At 37.6% G+C, this 21,053-nt stretch overlaps 1 protein-coding gene across 3 annotated transcripts in view; it reads left to right on the plus strand.

Annotated features, from left to right (window-relative positions):
* Positions 1-80: 80 nt before the first annotated feature.
* ARMC1 (armadillo repeat containing 1) overlaps positions 81-21,053 on the plus strand; it is a 34,020-nt gene continuing 13,047 nt past the window's right edge. The window contains exons 1-3 of one of the 3 annotated variants that reach the window (XM_072852418.1): positions 81-240; positions 3,620-3,823; positions 8,011-8,102. In XM_072852418.1, coding sequence (XP_072708519.1) covers positions 3,632-3,823; positions 8,011-8,102 — 284 coding nt within the window. In that variant the 5' untranslated portion in view covers positions 81-240; positions 3,620-3,631. Of the gene's footprint in view, positions 241-1,167; positions 1,347-1,481; positions 1,649-3,619; positions 3,824-8,010; positions 8,103-21,053 lie in introns of those variants that run through there. The other 2 variants (XM_072852416.1, XM_072852417.1) reach the window with 2 other exon arrangements.

The following is a 21,053-nucleotide window of genomic DNA, read 5'->3' on the forward strand; positions in this document are numbered from 1 at the left end:
GTGACCGCCGGGGCACGTGACCGGCCCCCTCCTATAAGACGGGGCCGTGGGAGAGCCGCCAGTGGTTGCTTGGCGGCGGCGGCGCAGGGAGAGGGTGAGGGTCGGGGCCGGCGCCGGCCCGGCCCGGCCCCGCCCCGCCCCGGGGCCTCCCGGCGCGGCTCCCGCGGGCGCTGGAGCAGCGGGGAGCGGCAGCGGCCCTACCTGGTCATTCCGTGCCTGCCTGGAGCAGGATCCTCTGAAGTGCGGGAGTTGCCGGTGTCGGAAGCGCTCGGGGCCTGGAGGGGGGAGGCTTCCTGGCGTTACTCTGGAGCCTCAACGGGAGCTAACGGCGCTGCCAGGCGGCTGCTGCTGGCTGACGGCGTTCTGCGGTGCGGCTGTCGGCTGCAGCACCGCCGGTGGCTCTGTGGGCGCCGTGGGCTGTGTCCCATTAAAACGTGCGGAGGACGGCGAGCGCTGCCATGCCTGCGAGGCCAGAGCGGGTTCCGTGGGACCGGCTGTGGCAGCGGCAGAGCCGCACGTCGAAATCGCTGGGAGTCAGAGGGCGCGGGGTGGGCTCCCGGGGCGTAGGGGAGCTCGGAAGAAGTGTCCCCGTCCTGAATCTAGGCTGAAGGGTTACTCGGGAGGTGTTCCCGCTTTTACAAACTTTGCTGGAAACTTTACTCAAACCTTTCAGAACTCGGAAAGCTCAACTGCCACGAGTGGAGCAGAGGAACGTGAAAATGAAAAATCTTTGCACCTTAGGGGGGGAGGAACCCAAGCCTTCAAACGGGATTAAGATGTAGATTAAAATTAAATTTAATTGTTCGGGTCTCGTGGGGTGGGGCCACACGCTTCGGGTTTCAAAATGGGGGTCGGGACTGTGTCTCCGTGCAGGAGCGGGCGTATTTTGCACTATATTGTTTTACAGTGCACTTTACTCGAACAGTAAATTCACGTTCTGGTGGTAACCGGCTATGGAAAAAAAAAATTATTAAAAATAAATGGAACCAAGGGGCCGGGTTCCCCCCGCCGCTCCCTCCCAGGCGAGGTCCTGCTGCCCTCCGAACTGCAGCTCCCGGCGTGCACAGCGGCGGCGCCGCCAGGGGGGCGGGGCAGCCGCCGGCAGCCAATCGAGCCTCGTCAGGAACAAAGCGTGCCGCGAGTGGCGGAGAGGCGCGGGCGGACCTGCGCCAATCGGGTTGCGGGGTGGTGGACGGTGCCGGGGTCAGAGCGGGCCCTGGCGGGTGGTGCGTGTGCGGCGGGCTCTGCTGCCGCCCTCCTCCCGCCGCCCTCCTCCGGCCGCGCCGCCCCCGCGGGCGATGGGGGCGCGGGGCTGAGTTTCTCGGCCGGAGACGTCTTTTGCGACGGTACGGGGCCGGGAGGGGAACAGGTCGCGCCGGGGGGCGGGAATGGGGGACGCTGGGGAAGGGCGGGATGGCCGTTAGAGGGGGGCGGCGAAGCCGGCTGAGGTCCCTCCTGCTCCCCCTAACCGCGTCCCGGAGCTCACGTCAGCCGCTCGCTGGAGGGTTGTGCCTCCGCCGGGCGAGGGGCCCGGGAGCTGAGCCCCGAGGCCTTGTCGCAGCCAGATTGCTGGCTCCGCCGCTTAGGGAAGGCTCAGCGTGACAGCGGAGGTGTGCGGCTGTGGCGGTTCTTCTCCTGGGCCTCCCCGGTGAGGACACAGAGCGGAAAGGGAGACCGACAGAGAGATCTGCGGTGCCTTTGTTAAGCTTTTATCTCAAAGCTACAAGGAGGAGAAAAGAGCCTGGCTAACTTCTCTGCTAGGCCCCCAAATTCTAGAGAACTTCTTAAAACTTTTAAAGTAGCTTAATTGTTTTTTTTATGAAAAAATGCTGGGGGTTCTAGTTTTTGTAAAATTGGTTGTTGTAGGTGATGGAGAAGGTAGGGACTTCAGTTGTCTCCTCAGTTGTGGGTGAGAGAGAGGGAGAAGGGTCTGCGGAGGACATGAGTGTGGCCTAATGGGGTAGGAGGGGGGTAAAATTTGGCTTCATGCTTTTTCAGGAGATTAGAAGGGAAAAGCAAAAGGTGATCAGGATGGAGGGAGTTGTAGGAATGATCTGGTGCTTGGGGCGCAGAACTGGTAGTCAGAGACTTTGGTTAGCGTCAGCTCCACAACTGACTTGATTTTTAAGTTTTGAATAAGTTCCTTTGCCAACTATGAAAAGCAATTAACAGATTTGATTTTTTTTTTTTAATTTAGAGTTGTCTGTTTTGGAAATATACATTAGTGTTTATTGGTTGAGCTGCGTGTATCTCCCAGTTGGTCTTTTTTGGACTTGTGATAGTCAAGAAAAATGGCCTGGAGACTAATCATTGGCATGTACTTTTCACATTAGCACACTCTTTCCTGAAGGAAGGACCAGTGACTTCAAGATTAACAGCATTTTCTCTATGTGAAAATGTCAGAAATTATCATAACCAAAATACGTATTTGTGGTTCATTGTTTTTGATGAGTATGATTAATTTGTGTTATTGAAAGGCCTACATTCAGCAAGAAAATAATATAATGTTTGTAAAATATTATTGGTTTGTGAAATTATGTTAAAAGAATGTGACCACTTACAAATTTAATTTGTTTTATTTTTATGCAGGGGAAAAATGAGAGAACACAAATTAACAATACGTATTTACTCACACTTTTGTGCCTTAAGAAAAGTTACTTGCATGAGTTGGCACTGGCAACACCAGGACCACAGTTAGCGTTTAGTAGTTTCAGAGGCACATAATCAGTCTTTTGAAGGAAACTAGTATTTTTGCACCAAGATGTAGCATTTTCTCTGAGTAAACTTATGCTTTTGTTGCCTGTTAAGTAGTTATTCCTTATTAAACAACTCTGGAATCTGATACTTTCAAGCTAACACGTGTCTCCTTTGAAATTGATATGGTGGCTTGGACTTCGACTGGAGCAAAGCGTGATGTGCTTTCTTTATTTTTATTGAGAGGGTATTAGTGAAAAAGAAAAAAAAAAAACAACACCCACCCTCTAAAACCCTTTCTGCCTTTGAATGAGTATGGCATTACACTAGTTATTTGATATATAGATCCAGATTAAAACTTAATGTTCACTGATCAGTGTTAATTAAAACTTAATGTTCACTGATCAGTGTTAATTAAAACTTAATGTTCACTGTTCAGTGTTCAGTGTTAATCTTTTGCTGGCTTTTCTGGTTCATTTTTGTGTAAAATTTGATTATTGCTAAAGGTAGTGTGAAAATACATATTTTTATTTTATGTGCGTTTATACAGAAGGATGCTTATAGACTTCTGGGGTGCCTTGTTGTGAGAAAACTGAATTTCTCGGAAATATTTGTCAGTAGTATAAAAAAACCAATACAAACATACTCCTGTAAAAGCTGACTGGTCTGAAATTATATATAGGAAACAAATCAAAATATTATTAACCAAACTTACCTGTTTTCTGTGTAAGAAGTTTAGATTTCCAGTTTACAAATTTCAAGATTCGCATCCTTATCAATTCCATCCACATTCCATGAATTCTAGTCCTTGGTTTTTTATACTGTTATGTTTATGACAAATCAGTGCCTTCATGCTTTTGTCTTACCTGTGTTTTAACTGATGATAAATGTTGTGGTATTAGTAATAGAGATTTTTTTTTTTCAGCGGGTATTTTGTATGCATGGTGCAGAAAAAATGAATTCTACTATGAGTGAGGAGCCTGATGCACTGTCTGTAGTTAACCAACTCCGAGATCTAGCAGCTGACCCACTGAACAGACGGGCCATTGTTCAGGATCAAGGATGCCTGCCAGGTCTTATTCTGTTTTTGGACCATCCCAACCCTCCAGTTGTTCATTCAGCTTTACTAGTAAGTATTCTGGAGGTAAATTTGTATGTCAGTAGGACATTTTGTAACTGTTAATATGTCTTTAAACAAGTAAAAATGTAAAAAATAAAACCTGGCTTTAGGTTGATATTCATTATATGTATTTTTTTAAAAACGTGTTTCAAAAATTGTTTAGCAATGACACATTATTCCAGGGGAATTTACGTTTTCTGGAAGAGATTGATTTACTTTGCATTTTTTCCCTAATACAGCTATTTCACTTTTTGTGTGGAGGGAGGTAAGTGCCTTTAAATCTCTTTCTTAAGATGAAGTCATGGAGCTTGGTAAATATACACAATGATTCGACATTCATATTGTAAAAAACAAAACAAAACCAAGAAAACCCCCATATAGGCTCATTTAGGTTAGAAACGACCTCCAGAGGTGATGTAGTCCAATCCCATGCTCAAATTAAGTGTTCTCAGATCATGGCTCAGAGTTGTGTCTGCTTGATTCTTGAACACCTTGAAGGATGGAGATTTCATAAACCTCTCTGGCACCCTGTTACAGCATTTGACCACCCTCGTGGTATTAAAAACAAATAAATAACCCCCCCCCAACCCAAAAAAACTGTTTATAACCCCCCCCAACCAAAAAAATCTGTTAATATCTAATACAACTTGTTCCAGCTTTTGTCCGTTTCTTCTCGTTCTAAATCATAAATGCTAAAGTCATGATTTCTCATTCTGAATCTAAATACTAACTTGTAAGTGTATTTGTTGCTTAGAAACAGGACAAACAAAAGTCAAGATTTTATTAAAAGTCTAATTCAATTCTTCTAATACGATTTTAAGTTACTACAATTTATGTGGTGCTCTTTTTTCCATTTTTATGTCATTAATGAGTTCTAAACAATGTGAAACTAAAGACCTCTGGCTTTTACATACGAGTATACATGATTCTTTATACCATTAAGACCTATCTGTATCATAATGTAATGTATCATTACTTCAGTGTCTCTGATATTCTTCTAGGTTCAGGGAACGAGGTCCCATAATCCAGGAGACCTGCTAATTGTTTTTTAGGTTAGCCTTGCTATAGCATTTGCCAGACTATAATGTTCTTCACTGGAAGAACTTTGAGTTGAGTTTACAGTTCTTCCAAATATATTGCATTGGTTTTCTTTCCAGTGCAGTTTCCTTAGGTTGTGGTCTTAAAAGAGGATCTTGTTTGGATTTCTCGCTCTCTTTTTCCTTCCTTTGCTCCTTTGGGCTGTGTATTGTCACTGCCTGCAAGAGATTCTATAATGAGTCTGTGATCATGTTACAAAAATTAACTCTACATAGAAAGGACTGATTTTGTCAGATTGATGAGGGCTAATCCAGTTTGCAGTGTGGTTCCACAGCCCCAGATATTATTCAAGTTGTGTTGTAAGAACATCTTGTTGGGTGGGAATGGGAGATAGCTGTGTTGTTCCATTTAGCGATAACCTGCAGTTAGAGTGAATTAAAAATCAGGATTTAGAGGAGACCATGCTATATCCCAGGACCCTGGCTGCAGTCAAAAATGGATCAGTTTACTGTGAAAACATGTTTTTGCCTGCTACTAAGACTCCTTGTGTTCATGAGTTCTTGAACCTCTTAGGTTCTGTAGCTTTTAATACCTTGCTGATAACTTTTTAGTCTTCATTTTTTATATTTTTCCATTCTGAAAGGTCTTTTTGGTTTGTTTTTTCTAGCCATCCCATTGATCAAAAAGGTGCTTCCATTTGAATGGAATCATTAAATGTAATGATTTTCCTTTAAGTTTGTACCTAATAAAAGGATGTGCAGCACTGACTTTAAATTTCTTACTGTATTATTCTGCGATTCCCATAGCTGAAATTATCAATCATCTGTATGAATCATAATAGTTCTGTATTTAACTCTTTTGATATGTTGTATAATTTTTCAGGGAGGGTGTTTTCCTCCCATGTGCAGTTTCAGTTCAGTCCTTTCTTCTATCTGATCAAGAAGTGGTATCTTTTTCTGTAGTTTTCTCTAGTTTTGATTCCAGGAATTCTTTATGGTACACTTCAAACGCTAAAAGTTTTGAATGTTTTAAATAAAAAAAATCAGAAGTAACCCAGGCAATACTACTTCCCCCCCCCCCCCCCCCCTTAAATTTGGACTAAAATTTAAAAAAATAGGACTCCAAAGTTAAGAAACTACTTTAACATTTCACTTATAAAACATCAAAGGTGTCTTTTGTTATTAAGACTGACAACAGTGTATTTTTATATTCAAGTATGGAGATAGTCCTATTGATTATGATAAAATTACTTGTGAGCTTAAAGCTAATGTATGTAAGTGTTTTGCTGAACAGAGGCTGAGCCAAAGTCCATAATAGTAATCTTCCTTATGCTTTCAAGTAGACTGTGATTTAATAAACATAAATGATCTCTCTTCTTTGAAGGTGCAGACCTTTGCATCTCCCATGGGGGGCAGGGGGAAAAGGACTTCCTAGTGTTGAAAAGTCAGGTCACTTAAGTTGTTCTGATAACTTTGTCTTTCTCTTATTTTAGTGGAAGTTACATTTGTGTGTAAAGAGTACGTAACAGATGGAAAAGAGACTGCCTACATTTTGACTCAAATAATTAACTGTTAAGAGAATGGGTTTTTCTTTGTCCAACAAAATTACATCCTTACTAAATTGCCTGAACAGAGACTAATAAAAACGAGACAGTTTTTCTACCAGTAAGGATACATTTCTTAACACAGAAGTTCATAGTTCAGAGCTATCATTCAGGTATTTCCCCATAGTTGAAAAGTAAGAAAATAAATGTATATACAACATTTATAAACTGCAACTATCGATACTGATCTACATCCGGAAATAGCAAAAATCATATTTAGATTTTTTTATCATGCGAGACAGCAGCCAGACTTTCTCAAAAGGCAATAAAATGGTCTTGAATTTTACCTAATATGTGCTGAAGATGATTTGGAAAAAAAACCCAGATAATTAGTTCTGTATCTGAAGGGATTAAGGAGCATGCTATTTTTAAAGCAGCTATTGAGCAGCATAGCTATTATATGACTATATTTAAAGAATTGGTGCACTTCTAAACCTTGCTATCACAAAACCCATTTTATAAACTATTGTATTTGTGTATTGCAGGATTTTACAAGTGCAGTTCTTGTGCCTACATCAATAAAACATTGATTAAAGTACAATGCACAGTACACCTTTGGAGGTTCCTTCTAAGAAGACTTTGTCTGTCAGCACTAACAATAGAGAGAGGTCTCATGAAAAGAAGGACTGATGTTTTAACTGGAAGTGTGTTATGTTAGGAGGATCATGCAAACATGCAGTTGCCGACTGGGGTCAGCAACGTGAAGTTGTGCAAAGAGTCTACTGTGAAAGTCAAACAAAGCCTTGGGCAACAAATAAGTGTAAATTCCCAGTTTAGGTAACAGTAACCTAAGCAGCTTGCTGCTGCTTGTGTTATTATTTGTGCATGGAGTGATGAATATTGCAATTAGTCTTCAGAAGCTTATAATTGTGGTAGACCTCTTTCTGTGGACAATAGAAACTTGGTGGTGGTGAGTTTTCTAGTACTGGAGAAGCCCATAGAATTGATGGAAATTATACTAGAAGCATAGTGTATAAAAATTACTTTAGATCTCAGATCACATAAATGTTTGTTGGAAGGGACTTCTGGAAGTCATTCACTTAAGCTTCCTGCTTGAATTGGCCCTGTCACCAACACTCAATCAGGTCAGTTGTAGCTTTGTCTCAATTCTGTCATCCTACTAGGTCATCTGTTTCAGTGTTGAGCTACCTTCATAGTGAAAACCTTTTTGTAATACCTGATTTGAACTTCCCAAGCTGCAATTTGTGGCTGCTCCCTCTTGTTACATTGTCTGCTGCTGTAGAGGAAAGTTTGGCTTAATCGTCTTTGTAAAGGCTTTTTGAGTAGTTGTAGGCAGCTGTTAGATTGTCCCTTAGGCTCTCTTAGCTGGTGTAAACAAACTCAGTCTCTCAACTGTTTGTCATAGATTATATATTCTATGCTTTCTGTGTATTTATAGGAATAAAACAATTTTTTAATGTTCACAGTAGGTGATAATACTCTCTATCTTCTTACTAGAACTCACATTGTGAATGTTTTGCAGATGTACACTAATAAAAATGAATGATAATATACTGGACATATTGCTGATTTGCTGTGGTCCTCTTTCTTTTAGGCTCTCCGCTATTTGGCAGAGTGCCGTGCCAACAGAGAAAAGATGAAAAGTGAATTGGGTATGATGCTCAGCTTACAGAATGTAATACAAAAGTAAGTTTATGATGGGTTGTTGGATCCAAAGACAGCGTAAACAACATACTGATGCAAAGTAAAACTTTAACTGTCAATTTGTATAGTGAATTTTTAATATTGCGTTCTTCATTGTTGAAGTTATGTGGCTGCAAGCAATTAATGGTTTTTGTTTTACAGTATAGCAAAGTAATTAGACCATAGTCCACAAGAAATATTCATTTGAAAGTCATTTGCCAAACAACAGATTTCTTGCCCTTGTTACAGATAACTAATTTTCACTCTTCCTTTTAGGTTCTCTTCTAATCCTTCTCGTCATTGTATACGGGTGCTTTGCACTAGTGCATTTAATGAAATTGGTTGGCATCTGCCACATTTATTCTTTGAATCCCACCTTTGAGAAGGGAAATTGTATATGCAATGTATTTGTTTTGATGTATTTTTGAAGGTATATATCTGCAGTTCTGTGTTGAGGAAACATGTTGCAGGTGGAGTAGAAGTTGACAAGGTTTGTGGTGGTCTGATTTCTTCATAGAATGTGTCAACTGGTTTATGTCTCTTAAAATTTGCAACTATTCGATTTTAAGATTGCTAACTGTTGAGTCTTGAATACTGGAAGATGTGTGGGTATATGCATGCTGGAGAAGATGCACATGTGCACTTATCAATAGAAATTAATATGACAAACTAAGATGAATCATTATTAGCAAAAAAACCTCCAACCTCCTTCAAAGATTAGTCTGTCGTAGTAAAAATTAATTTGCCATCAAGTTATCAAAAGTTGATTATTTTACACACAGTTTGATAGCGCTCTAGTTAACTGGACTTTTCAGATGTGAGGGACTGTTCCATGAGGGAGGAGAAAAGTCATATTGTTGCACTGAGTTGTGTCTCAGATGAATGTTTAAAACAATTATTTAGAAAAGGATGAAACACACATAAAATTGTATATTAAAGATTCAAGTGGAAACCTTTTGAATCTTTAATATGTTAGTTGAATCTCTAATGTATCACTTGTGGTATAAGTTACAAGTTTCTTTTATAAAAAAAACAAGGCTAGACTTTGCTAGTTCCTTTATTCCATAGCCCTCTGGTTGTTGGTGGTGTATCTTTTGTTGTTGTATCTCTTTCTCTCTCTGACACTGCTTATCTAAAGGTGTGAACCTGCAGAATTGGAGGGGAAATTCTGGTCTGTTCACAAGTCCTATGTGATGTGATCTAAGATTAAAACTGTTTACCTTTAAGTCCTTCATTAATTCTGCTGAAACTAACAAGATTATGTATTGGCATGAAATTCAGCATTATGCCTAAATACCATCTTGTTATTCACCAGTTACCCAAAACACAAGGATTTAAAACGAACATCTTAAATAGGACAATGAACTAAATGACTAGAATTCAGAAGAGAATAGTTATGAGGTTTTTTGAATAATGTAATAATTATAACTTTTTAAAATTATAGGTGTTTTTAATAGCATGTATGGGGAAAAAAAGAAAGTCTTACAGTATGCACCTTCTTTAAGCATAATTAAGGTAAAATATGCAGAAGTCTTTGCTTGCTGCTTTTAGAATAACAATAAGAACTGAAATGTTTAGATAATAACAGAAGCATGTATTTCAGAAGAACATACTTTTAGTATAGGTTACATGTCTATTTAGAACACAGACACATCCACAAGAAGTTGTTGAAAGGGGAATGGTATTCCAGTCTCTGCAGCTTACAAATATTACTCAGGAAACAGTTGTAATTAAAACTTTGTTTAAAGAATTTTATGGAAACCTCTTTGACAACATTTTTTTCTACGTTTGAATTTCAAGGACCAAAAGAGTGTGAAGTTCAGAAACATGAAGAAAAGGAGAGATAAGTCATTAAAAACTGGAAATCTTGTAGGTGTTCTTTTTTTTTCTAGAAAGCTCTTTGGCAAGAGTAAGAGCATACATTTGATTTGTATGCTTGTAACATTTGGAAAGTGTGATATCATGAAAATTTAAATACATAGCATCTTCAAACACAAGACTTTGTCATGTGCTTGTCAGGATTTTAGGCTTTAATGTTGACAGGAAATGCTGAAGCTAAGTTTTGTATTGCCTGCAGAAATATGGAGAAAGATGGTAGAAAAGTGCTGAGAAGATAGATGGAGAATTATTTTTGTCACAAAAAACGAATGGTTTGGGGTTGTGGTTTTTTGTTAGAAAGCCTGTAGGGGAGAAAACAAGGTCTCTACCTTCTTCAGATTTGCTTTACAAAACGCAGATTCTAGCTTTTAATGTGATTTCAGTTTACCAGAAGACATTGTAGTCCTTTGAACTGAAACTAAACATTAATAAATGCAGTAATAAATGCTTTGGTCTTAATGACTTTACGCTGGGCGTTCCAGTGTACTTTCCAGAATCCACGTATCTAGCTCATCGCTCTATCTAATCTAAAATCTTTTGATTATTTCCACAATTTAATTTGGGGTTTAGATTTTTTTTTTGGTGATGTGTTATAAAAATGCAAACAGATCATACAAAGAGATACCAACTTCTGTCAGTATTCTGCTTTTCCAGTCATTGCACAGTTCTTTCAAGCGAGACAGAACCTAGCATCTTCTGGACCAGAAGTTTTAGTCACTGGCTTTTTGCTCTTGACAGGTTAAGCACATCCTGTGGTCTGAATCTTTACCTTTCATCAAGGGTTTTGTAACTCTCACTGTTCGCTTTCATTGACTTCTTGCTTAACTAAATAATATCCAGTGGCTTTCTCTGTTCAGTACTGAATCGTGACAAACTGTATTCTGCCACTGTTAAAGCTGTGTTACGTCTTTCAAGCAATGAAATGGAGCTCGTGTGCACAGAGGCAAGCCGCAAACTGAATATTTGTCGTATTTCAGACTTAAGTTGATGTTCAGCAGCACTGAACTGACGCTGTGCTTAGGTAATCAAGAGTTTGTTTAGAATTCCGGTTCTCTTTTGCTTTCAGTTATGTAAATCCTGAAATTTGAGGGCTTTTCTCATCATGTGAGTGTCTTTTTATAAGCCTTGAAGATCTCTGTATTATTAGAGACCTCAAGTTCAGGGGTGGAATTTCCTGTCGTAACCTGCCTACAGTTAACTAGTCTAACATCTTTAAATGGTCAATGCCATCAACTGGAAAATAATTGTAGTTGGTTTGCAACTTAGGATTTCTTGTAGTAGTACATGGGAGCCTAGGGCACAGGCCAAAACCCTTTTGTTGCAAGTAATAAACAACTAATGGAAGAAGAATATCACACTTGTTTAAACCTGTTATCGTGAAGGTAGAGTACTGTTTCCTTCTTAAGACTATTGAGGATGAGAGTTGAAAGTGAGTGCCACCTGTTTATCCAATGATAAGCAGTAAATTATACTCTGTACTACATCATAGCAAATGGGTAGGAAATATTTGAGAAACATCTAAGTTTAACTGTAGCTCTTTGAGGTACCTTCATGTCTAATTTCATGACTTATCAGTCTCCTAGTATTATCTGATCAGCTTTTTGGTATTTGCTTATAATAAGCATTATAGCTCATTTGTGAAAATAATTTTGCTGCTTAAAATGAATGTTTGGCTGACTCCTTAGTTGATACTACATTTCACCTAAGGAACAAAGGATGGAGTTTAGGTTCACTGTGACATTGACTTTCAAGATGTATGAACACTAGTTTTTGCTAACAGAAGAGTAACAGATTTTAGATGTAGAGACTGGAGCTTACAGGCTCTAGAGGAGAAATAAGAAATGTCAGCTCTGAGGAGTACAGTATAAAAATTTGAAGGCAGTGAGATATTTATATATTTAGGATTTTTTTTCAGACTGAACTTGATTTGGAACATGTGTGACTTTGAGATACTTCATATGAAAGGCTTTATACACTTCCACATTTTCTAGGACATGTAAGAAGCTGTTCAAGTTTCATGGAATACTTCAAAACATTTTTCAAATATAATAATTTCTGTTGCCCTATTTTATACTTGCTGGATTTTTCCTTAGCAAGGGAGATTTCTTTTTTGTTCATCCACATCTGCTTATTTTTAAGTGAAGCTTGATGCATCTTTCTATGTTATAAGCTAGTAACTGTGTTGGAGAGAAATCAGACCTTTAAAATCCTTGCCTGCAGGTTTCCAAACTTTTCTTTTTCTTTTTTTTGTGGCTGTTACTGCTTTATTGCTATTACAAAAATGTTTCACTCCCTTGCCAGGTGACTGAGTACCTATAAGTGTATGTGTAGAAGTGTTTGCGTAAATAGGTAAAAAGGAGAGGAGAAATTAAGGCTTATTGGAGAATGCTGTTTCATTGTATTCCAGCAGTCATCAGCAGTTATTTAATATTGAAAACTGGTTTAGTTGCTGGCTTTATGAATTGTATGGAGGACTTAATGTGTCCGTATGGACTTTATAAAATGTTATTAGCAGCTTCTAGAGTTCAAATTAATTAGGATTTATAGCCTACAAGGAAATATACTAATTTGTGTTCAGAGTGAAAGTGACTTTTGATGGACAGTAAAGGTCAAAGTTCATAATGTTTCATAATCTTTATGAGCAGCATAATGGTACTGTTTAAATATAACTAACATGTATTTAAAAAAAAAAACTGATGAAGAGTCAATATACTAAATAGCTCTTATTATGGAATGGCAAATTACTGAGAGTAAAATTCCAATTACTTAGCTAAAAGAGCTTTTCAAGATAGTCTTCCTTTGCCAGGGTGTCAGATTTAACAAGCTGAACTAAATCCAGTGCATTAATCAGCTCTTCCAATTTATTACTTGCCTAAGAAGATTAGGGCAATTAATATGTGTTTAATTAGAGTCCCTTGCAGATCTGGTAAAATACATGCAGTCTGTAATTGCTGACTTCTTACTCAATTTTAATTTTTGGTAGTCTTAATTACCTATACTTTTTTGAAAATTTAATTATTTGTTGAAATGAACAAAATTTAAATTTATGATGTCTGGGGGAAAAAAAAAAGCCAAGTATTTAAGGTAGTATTTGCTGCAATTAAAATAGTAGGGATGTAGCATCACAATAGTTTTATCATTTTTATTGTGTGACATACTCTTTCTCCTTTGTGAGAAAGGAGGAATGGTTGGGGGAAGGCATGGCAAAGGCTATGTATTAATTAGCAAGAAAGCAAACTACATATTTAAAGGGCTATCTGATGATGAAGGGCATGTTGCCATATCATAACTGGCTTCAAGATAATACTTTGTGAGAAATTATAGCTAAAAACATTCTGTAAACTTTTCATGTTTACTGCATTTATACTTTTATACTATTGATTGGAATACTTAAATTCTGATCTGCAAAGAAGGAAATAGCTTTTTACAGACTGTAGAGATTTTATTTTTCTATACTGGAATCACTTAGTAATGTTGTTTTTGTAATCCTTGGTATGTGGGGTTTTTTTACACACCAGAATTGAGAAATAGTTGAGACAGGGTAATGGGAAGCATGATTCTGTTGCATGATTATTTTTTGACTCTACCATACTTGTGATTCTGTACTGAGAAGTTGTGTTTTTGGCGAAAAACATGCTTATCCTATGTCTTAAATATTCCTGTGAGCAGGAGGTTCCAAAAATTTTGGTTTTACAAATGATTTGCAAATTGCAGTGTATCTATCACCTGGAATGAGAGCGATACACACATCACTCTGTCTATTCCATGTTAACTTTCCTGGCCTTTCCTTTGCTGTTATTTTCCCAAGCCTTCTTGTTTCACCCACTTTGTAACATTTTGTCTATTAGAAGGTAAGTGCTTCTAGAAAATCACACTATTGGTTGCCGGTGCATCTCTTTGGGCTGTGGGGCTCCAGTCTATTCAGTGCTGTAGCAATGTGCTCGTTAATAATAGGTGGTCACAGCAGGAAAAAGTCTGCAGGCTGTTTTATTCAGCATTGTTAAGAAAAGTGGCTTAATATCCCCCTCCCCCACCCCTAGTTTCTTTAAGGCATGTTTTTATTGTATATTTTGTTAATCTTACAAGTTTCAGAAATAGATTGGGTTTTGAAATTATTTTTGAAAAAGCATCCTCTGCCAAAAAAAACCCAGTGAAATATTAGGAAATGTAGGAAACATCAGTATGTCCTCTTTAAATATACCCTGTTATTTGTTCTAAGTGGCTGAATGCTCCTTTTGTCTGTTAGCTTCCTGGTATTTGGAGGAGATTATACATAGGAAGGAGTGGAGAGGCAAGGGAGAGGATGGGTTCAATGCTGTGGGCTATCTAGATCACTAAGGCATGTATTCAGTAAAAGTTCTTGATCTGTTTGCTTGTGGGTCATGGCAAACTAACAAGAGTTCAGACTTTCTCACATTTCATCAATTTTTAAAAAAATGTTTCAAGACCTTTTTTGGTATTTCTGTAGTATATTTAGCATTATGAAGGACATGGGAGGTCATGATCTCAACACAGAGATGTGGTAACAATGTGGTAACAATGGTAACAATAAATAAAACACAAAAAGCATTAAGTAATGAAATGGTGTAAAATACTAGTTTTACAGTATTGGTGTTAACCTGGACTTTAGTCATGATGTAATGGGCTTTCTGGGAGGATCTTATGAGTTTTGTGAGATAAGAAAATAAGGTTTAAAAGTTTGGAAAGATGGATGTCATTTGTAAGAATAGTCCAAGACTTGACTGCCAACATTTGAAATGTAACTAGTAATTTAAATGTTGACATATTAATGTGGATTTATATTTTGCAGGGGTTAATAGAAATTAGCAGTCATATAAATAGCTGTTCTAACAGTTTATTATGAGAGGTGCAATTTAGAATGAGCTTATTGTTTTTGTTGTAGAATTGGTCACTGAGAAAAACATGAAAGCATAGCCAAATGGAAGGGTCTGCCCTGTGGCCTACAAGATGTACTCGATGTTCTCTTGATGTACTTTTGATGTTCTGTTGTTTGGGGTTTTTTTGTTTGTTTGTTTGTTTTTTATCTCAGGACCTCTCTATAGTCAAAGAGGTATTACAAAGTCATCCTTTCTTCTTGCATGCAACTTACTTGCTTAGTGACTTCTATACAATCAATACCGTTTCTGTACTCAACAGTTTAGGTGGTTGTCAACCTCTTGATTTGGCTTTTGTGTGTTTGTATTATTATTTTTTTCATTCTGTGGTGTGTGTAGTTCCTATTATAATGTTTTTGACTGCAGTCAGGAGTTGGTTTCACCTTTTTCTCTCCAAGCTACTACTTTTACCTTATAACATTCCACTTGGTATCTGGCATTTCTATCAGGACTGTTGGTTGTGTGACTTTTCATCGTCTGGTGTCTGTCTCAATTTAATTCAGGTACTATACATTGATAGACTTTTTAGTATATCAGTTCAATACAATACTAGTTCAATAGACTAGCTTTTAGTGTACTAGTTCAATACATTTGCAGACTCAATGAAACAGTGGACCAGCTACTTTTGTTACTGGTTTCTGTGCAGCACCTGCAGTTAATGCACAGCTTTCTTGGTACGTCTCTGACACTACAGTTCTTGCATTTCAACAGTTTCTCTCGTCCCCTTTTTTTTTGATCTAAATATTTCATTTTCTTGGTATTTAGTGAATTCTAAGTTAACTAATTGACAAATAGTGAGGTAATAAAGTAGGTAATCATTAATGCAGTGTTTTCAATTGGTCATTTATGTAACATAAGGTTTAGAGACTACCTGTAAGTTCTTCAAAATCATGGCCTTCAGCTGGTTTACAATGACTGGCTTAAGAATATGATAACAAGTAGTGCAAGTTTCATGCCCTGTTACCTAACCATTGAAGTGCCTAAGTTCTACAGTGGTGATTTATGTATAGTATCTGAAAAGCCACCTTACCAAATTACAGGTTCCTAAACCTGAAAAGAATTTTCAGTACCTGTTACTGAGTGAATAGGCATTATTCTGGTGTTGCTTTTTTTGGCAGAGCGAGCGCCACAATCATAATTGCTTTGAGTGCTTTGTATTTAAATATGAAGAAATCGGTTGGGAAGTTAGAAAATGAACTAGTAGCTTTTCATTATAGGCAAGAAATGTTGTGACGAGTATTGCAGAATGAAAAAAAAAAAAACCCCACACTTTGAAATACTGAAAAAAAGTGTGTGAAGTGTAAAATAACTTTGATTAAAATGCATATATTTGAAAGCCTTTTGTGCTCAATGTCTTAGCCAGTTTCTTCTTTATTTACAAACTGGCTGGAGCAGGAAGTTAAGTAGTTTAGAAAGCAGTATAAGCTTAAGGTGTTTTCACTTCCTATTTTTTCTTGCAGACTTTATATTAAAACAAATATGGGACTCTTGAGAAACATTTTGATTTTGAATGTAAAACTGAAACGGTTTACAGAGTGTGGTACAATGTTCTGATATGTTAAAAAGAATAGAATCTGAACTGGCATTTAACTAATTGCTGACTGTATGATAGAAAAAAAAATACTATCATGCTGAACTCAGTTGCCTTTTGGCATGCCATGTCAGGCACTGTCTTCTCTTTTTGTGGTGGGGTTCAGTACTCAGGTGGGAGGGAAGAGATTTTAAGTGGATTGGCAGAAGAGTCAGGAATAGTAATGGCAACACAGGGTGCCTTTAACACTCAATAAACCTTGTCGTCAGCTGATGTCAAAAGCATTTTTAGGAATACAGTGACTTTCACTGGTTACTATTGAGTTTACAATAAAAAGTGCTGAGGTAGGTTCTTTGATATGCTGACTTTTTCTGGCAGCTTACTAAAATAAAGAGCAAAGAAAGCTTAAGATACTTTACAACACAACTTTCTACTTTTACTTCAAAGTATTTAATACATACCGCAGGTGCAGACTGACAGTATTGTAGGCTGGAGCCATTTATCTGTGAAAGGGGAGTTGATAGATACTTAACACTGTGAGGTTTCTCATCTTTCCTTGCCAGTATCATATGTCTGCTTTTGGGTTACAGTAAGCTTGTCCACAGGTGATGCTTGTCCCTGGGTTTTCACCTTCATGCTAAGCATCCCCAAAAAATTGCAGATTTTTTTTCTATTAAAATTATTTCTATTTCTTAAGTGTCTGGATTACACTTTTTAAAATAGAAACTTAGTAAGGTGCTGGTGTGTGATTAGAAATTACATAGTTTCATGTGGGTATTAGAGGCAGCAAGTGCCACAAAGGGAAATTCCTCAAAAAATGTTAATGATGAAACAGTCTTCATTAGCAGTTTTTGAATGGAGCTGTTATTTTAAAATAAAGTGAATTTTACTCTGGAACAACTAATGCAATATGAATATGTTATTCTGAATTAGATACATTTCTATTCAGGAATGTGGTTTTATACTTAGTTGTTTTGTAGTACACATTACAATATCTTTTTCTGCAAGATTTTCATTGAATTTTGCAGGTAGGGAGTCCTATGTAATAACTTGGAACAAATTAAAATTGTTAGTGTATTCTGTAATTACACAGTACATCATCAAATTCACACAAATTTTTTTTTTTAAACCTTGGTGCATGCTTCAACCTGTTTTGTATGACTGCTGTCCCTTTGGCTAGCAGTGAAGCTGCTAATACTGGCTTGCTTAAAAAAAATAATAAATCCATTGCCAACAAATAAGTAGTTCAAGAGTATGAAAACAAGATGTTTAAATAGCTGTTGCTTTCCAAGTTACCTACTTCAAGTCTCTGCTGAATAGATTAATATTAACTGTTTTAGCAAATGAGTCAAATACAAAGCTTACACACAGATAAGCCTACGTAGACTAAACCTACATTTTTTTTGTTCTGGTACGCATTGGTGCTGTAGTTTAATTCTTATTATTCACACGGGTTTTGTTTAGGGAAGCCTTTATCTGTAAGTTTGCAAACCTTTTTTTTTTTACTTTCTTCAGTAGATGTCAGGGAAATAATCAGATGAAGCTTACTTCTCAAAATTAAAACAAACTGGTTTTTTTTGAAGACATAAAAGGATTTTCCAGATAATTATATATTATAATCATATATTATTATATGATCTACTTAATGCTCTTAGCATGCTGATAATACAAGCAATGTTATTTGGCTTCCTTCGAGATGCTCCTAAAATGCTTCAGTACAGAGCCTAGTTCCAGCACTACCAATACTTCTATGCGGTCACTACAGCATTATTACTGTGAAGGATTGGCTTTTTAATGGCAGTATTTGATATCTTCCACTGGAAAGGACTGGAGAGAGTTGTTATCCTTAAGATTTTTTTTTTGTTTTTTTAACCCTGATGCAATTTGTTGAAGCCATATAAAAAACATTTTTGTCTGCCATATAACTGCATTAAATGATTACTGTTCATTAGCAGGCAAGATGTTGGAACTAGCTACTGTGAAATTCAACATGGCGTTTGTGTCTGTTATGCAGACTCTTGTCTAGCAAATGCTACTCTGAAACCTTTTGAGTTTAGTTGAGTAACAGGCCTTGATTTTTATTTTTTTTTTTTGAGATGGAGAATATGTCCATATGGTAGATACCAAGCTGTGGAAGATCAAAAGTTGATCTTCCATTTAGCATATAAATAGCAGGAGTTAAACAAAATTGGATGAATAGCTGCGTTAAAACATATGGCATATGTTCAAATCTGTTATTCCATTCTTGAAAGTTCTTTTTCTTCTTGTGATCAGAGGACAATAGAATGAATCAGGGAAATGTTCTAAGCATGGGTAATTACTCAGTTTGCTAAATGTTTAAGATTATATCACAGTCACTGATTTTACAGCAGTTAATGGTACCATACTGATTTTGACTCAGATTTACAACTTGTATTTAATATTTAGGTTGTGGGGGTTTTTTTGTTTTTGTTTTGTTTTTGTTTTCAGCAGTCTTCAGAACATCCCAACATTTACATGGTGTTTCTCTAAATTTTCAGGGTCAGTAGGCATATGACTTAAATTGAGCTGGAAGTGGCACTGGGAAATCGAATTCTCACTCCTAATTTCAGTCAGGTACCTCTTGTTTAGCACAAAATCAACTTCAAGACATCAGGTTTCCTTGTTCCATTCCAAACTTTTCTTAGTTTACTGTCTCGTGGTCAAATTGTCACAGCTAGTAGTGTGAGTAGAGTCTGGAAGACTTGCCAAGTGGCAGGGATCTTGCAGGTCTAGAAAGCATTCTAGGAAAGTCTGGCTGACCTTGACTTGTTTCCATGGTGCAACAGCCTTGGAGTAAATAAAGGTGATGTAGCTAGCGTATGGTTGATACCATTGGTGTGCAGTCACATAACACAACTGCACTCAGGCTGTTCATTGAGTAGTCCAGCTGCTTGGTTTTGGGATTTGGAGATTCATACTGCTGCAGCTCAGTGTGTCACTTCAAACTTGCCCAGTCCTACAGGTTCTATTGTTTTTTCCTGTTCTACACCTATGAATTATTTTTCCTATTGTTAATCCACTACTATGCTTGATATGTTGTTGTTGGCCAACATAAGGATCCTGCTGTCTATATTCTTGAGGATTTTGACTTCTTTCTTTTAAGAAAGCAGGTGGTAATCCTTTTGTCAGCTGCTGTATAATATTATCTGGTCTTTACTGTGTGTTTTGGGGCTAGAGGGAACTGACGTGTACTGTAATGGATAGCATGACAATAGCACCTGGGACTGTGAGAAAGCGTGTGCTGAAGTAATGCTCTTTTTCAAGTTGTTTTCAGATGACTTGCCTGTTGCCTGGAATGAGTCAGGAGAGCAGCCATATGCTTGTGAGCCCACCGTATCATGGGATGCACTAAAAGCTCCCAAGAAAGAGCAGCATTCTTGGAGATAAGAAAGAATCTTGCCCTGGCACTGGAGCAGAACAGCCAGAAAAACAGCCAGATCAGATAACTGTCTTGAAACAGATTGCTTTTTCTCTAATACCATGCTCTTTCTTTAGGCTTGTCATTCATGCTCAAAGTTTTCATCAAAACCATGTCAATCACTGTGTCTCACTTCTAGAATCAAGGATTAGTGATTTTCCACCCCACCCCCCCTTACAGAATGTAGCAATTCTTTGCAGCTTACTGCTCCCTTTAGTTATTACTAGAGACAATTTCTGTCTTTAAATATAGGAAGAATGGGCTCTGAAAGAAATGGGTCACCTGGAAACAAATACATCAGTGGTCTTAAGGCATAGTTGATATGAATATCAATTTGTTAGCCATTTTTTAACCATAATTAAATCAAATGATAAATCTCTACCAAGTATATGTTTTAAGGTTTCTAATACAGCTGCATTTACCCACAAATTTATTTAGATAGAATTCATGCCAATCCATTAAATTCTTACTTGCTCTTTTTGTGTCATATAGGATACTATGTTTACTATAGTGAATGAGGTTCATTATGGAAATAAAATGATGGTTGAAAATATCACTACTTAGGATCCTAGGGAAAAATATTAGTTCTGCCTTATAGGGACAGTACTTGCATATGTTAAAAGGATTGGGATCAAGTGAAAATAGCTACTTCTATGTGATCATAACTTTTCTCAAACTTTTTGGAAAGGTGCTTGGGTCATTCTAGAACTGGAGTCTCTCAGACTAGTATTTTGAAGAAAAAATGATGCATTCAGTCCTTTGTTACATTCACTGACTCCCTTAGGATTTTTCTGTTGTAAGACTGTAAGTTAAATCTGAGAGTTGTTTTTACTTTTCATTTATGAGTAGGTTATTTAGTATGGGATTCAGCTGAGGTCTTCCCAAATATCTGAGCCTTAACTTGAATAATGAAGATATTTTTATTCTTCAAACTCTTCATATTTGTTAGACTTGAATTGTGTGGTGGTTTTTTTAAAGATCTGTGCTTTAAGGTACTATTTTTCCAGTAGTATGTAAACTCCTTGAGATGTCAGTACAGGAAACTTTACCTGAACTGACTTTAAAAGGTTGAGATCCATTTCCTTAGTTTTGTGGGTTGGGTTAATCTTTTCTTCACCATTTCTAGCTTTCTTTGCTTTTACAGACCTGCTCTTAATACTAATTTTTCTGTGTGCTGGTTTCCCAAGTACTCGTGAGCAAGGGCATAGTGA

Source organism: Ciconia boyciana, chromosome 2, assembly GCF_034638445.1.
Source record: "Ciconia boyciana chromosome 2, ASM3463844v1, whole genome shotgun sequence".
In the NCBI taxonomy this organism is placed as follows: Eukaryota; Metazoa; Chordata; class Aves; order Ciconiiformes; family Ciconiidae; genus Ciconia; species Ciconia boyciana.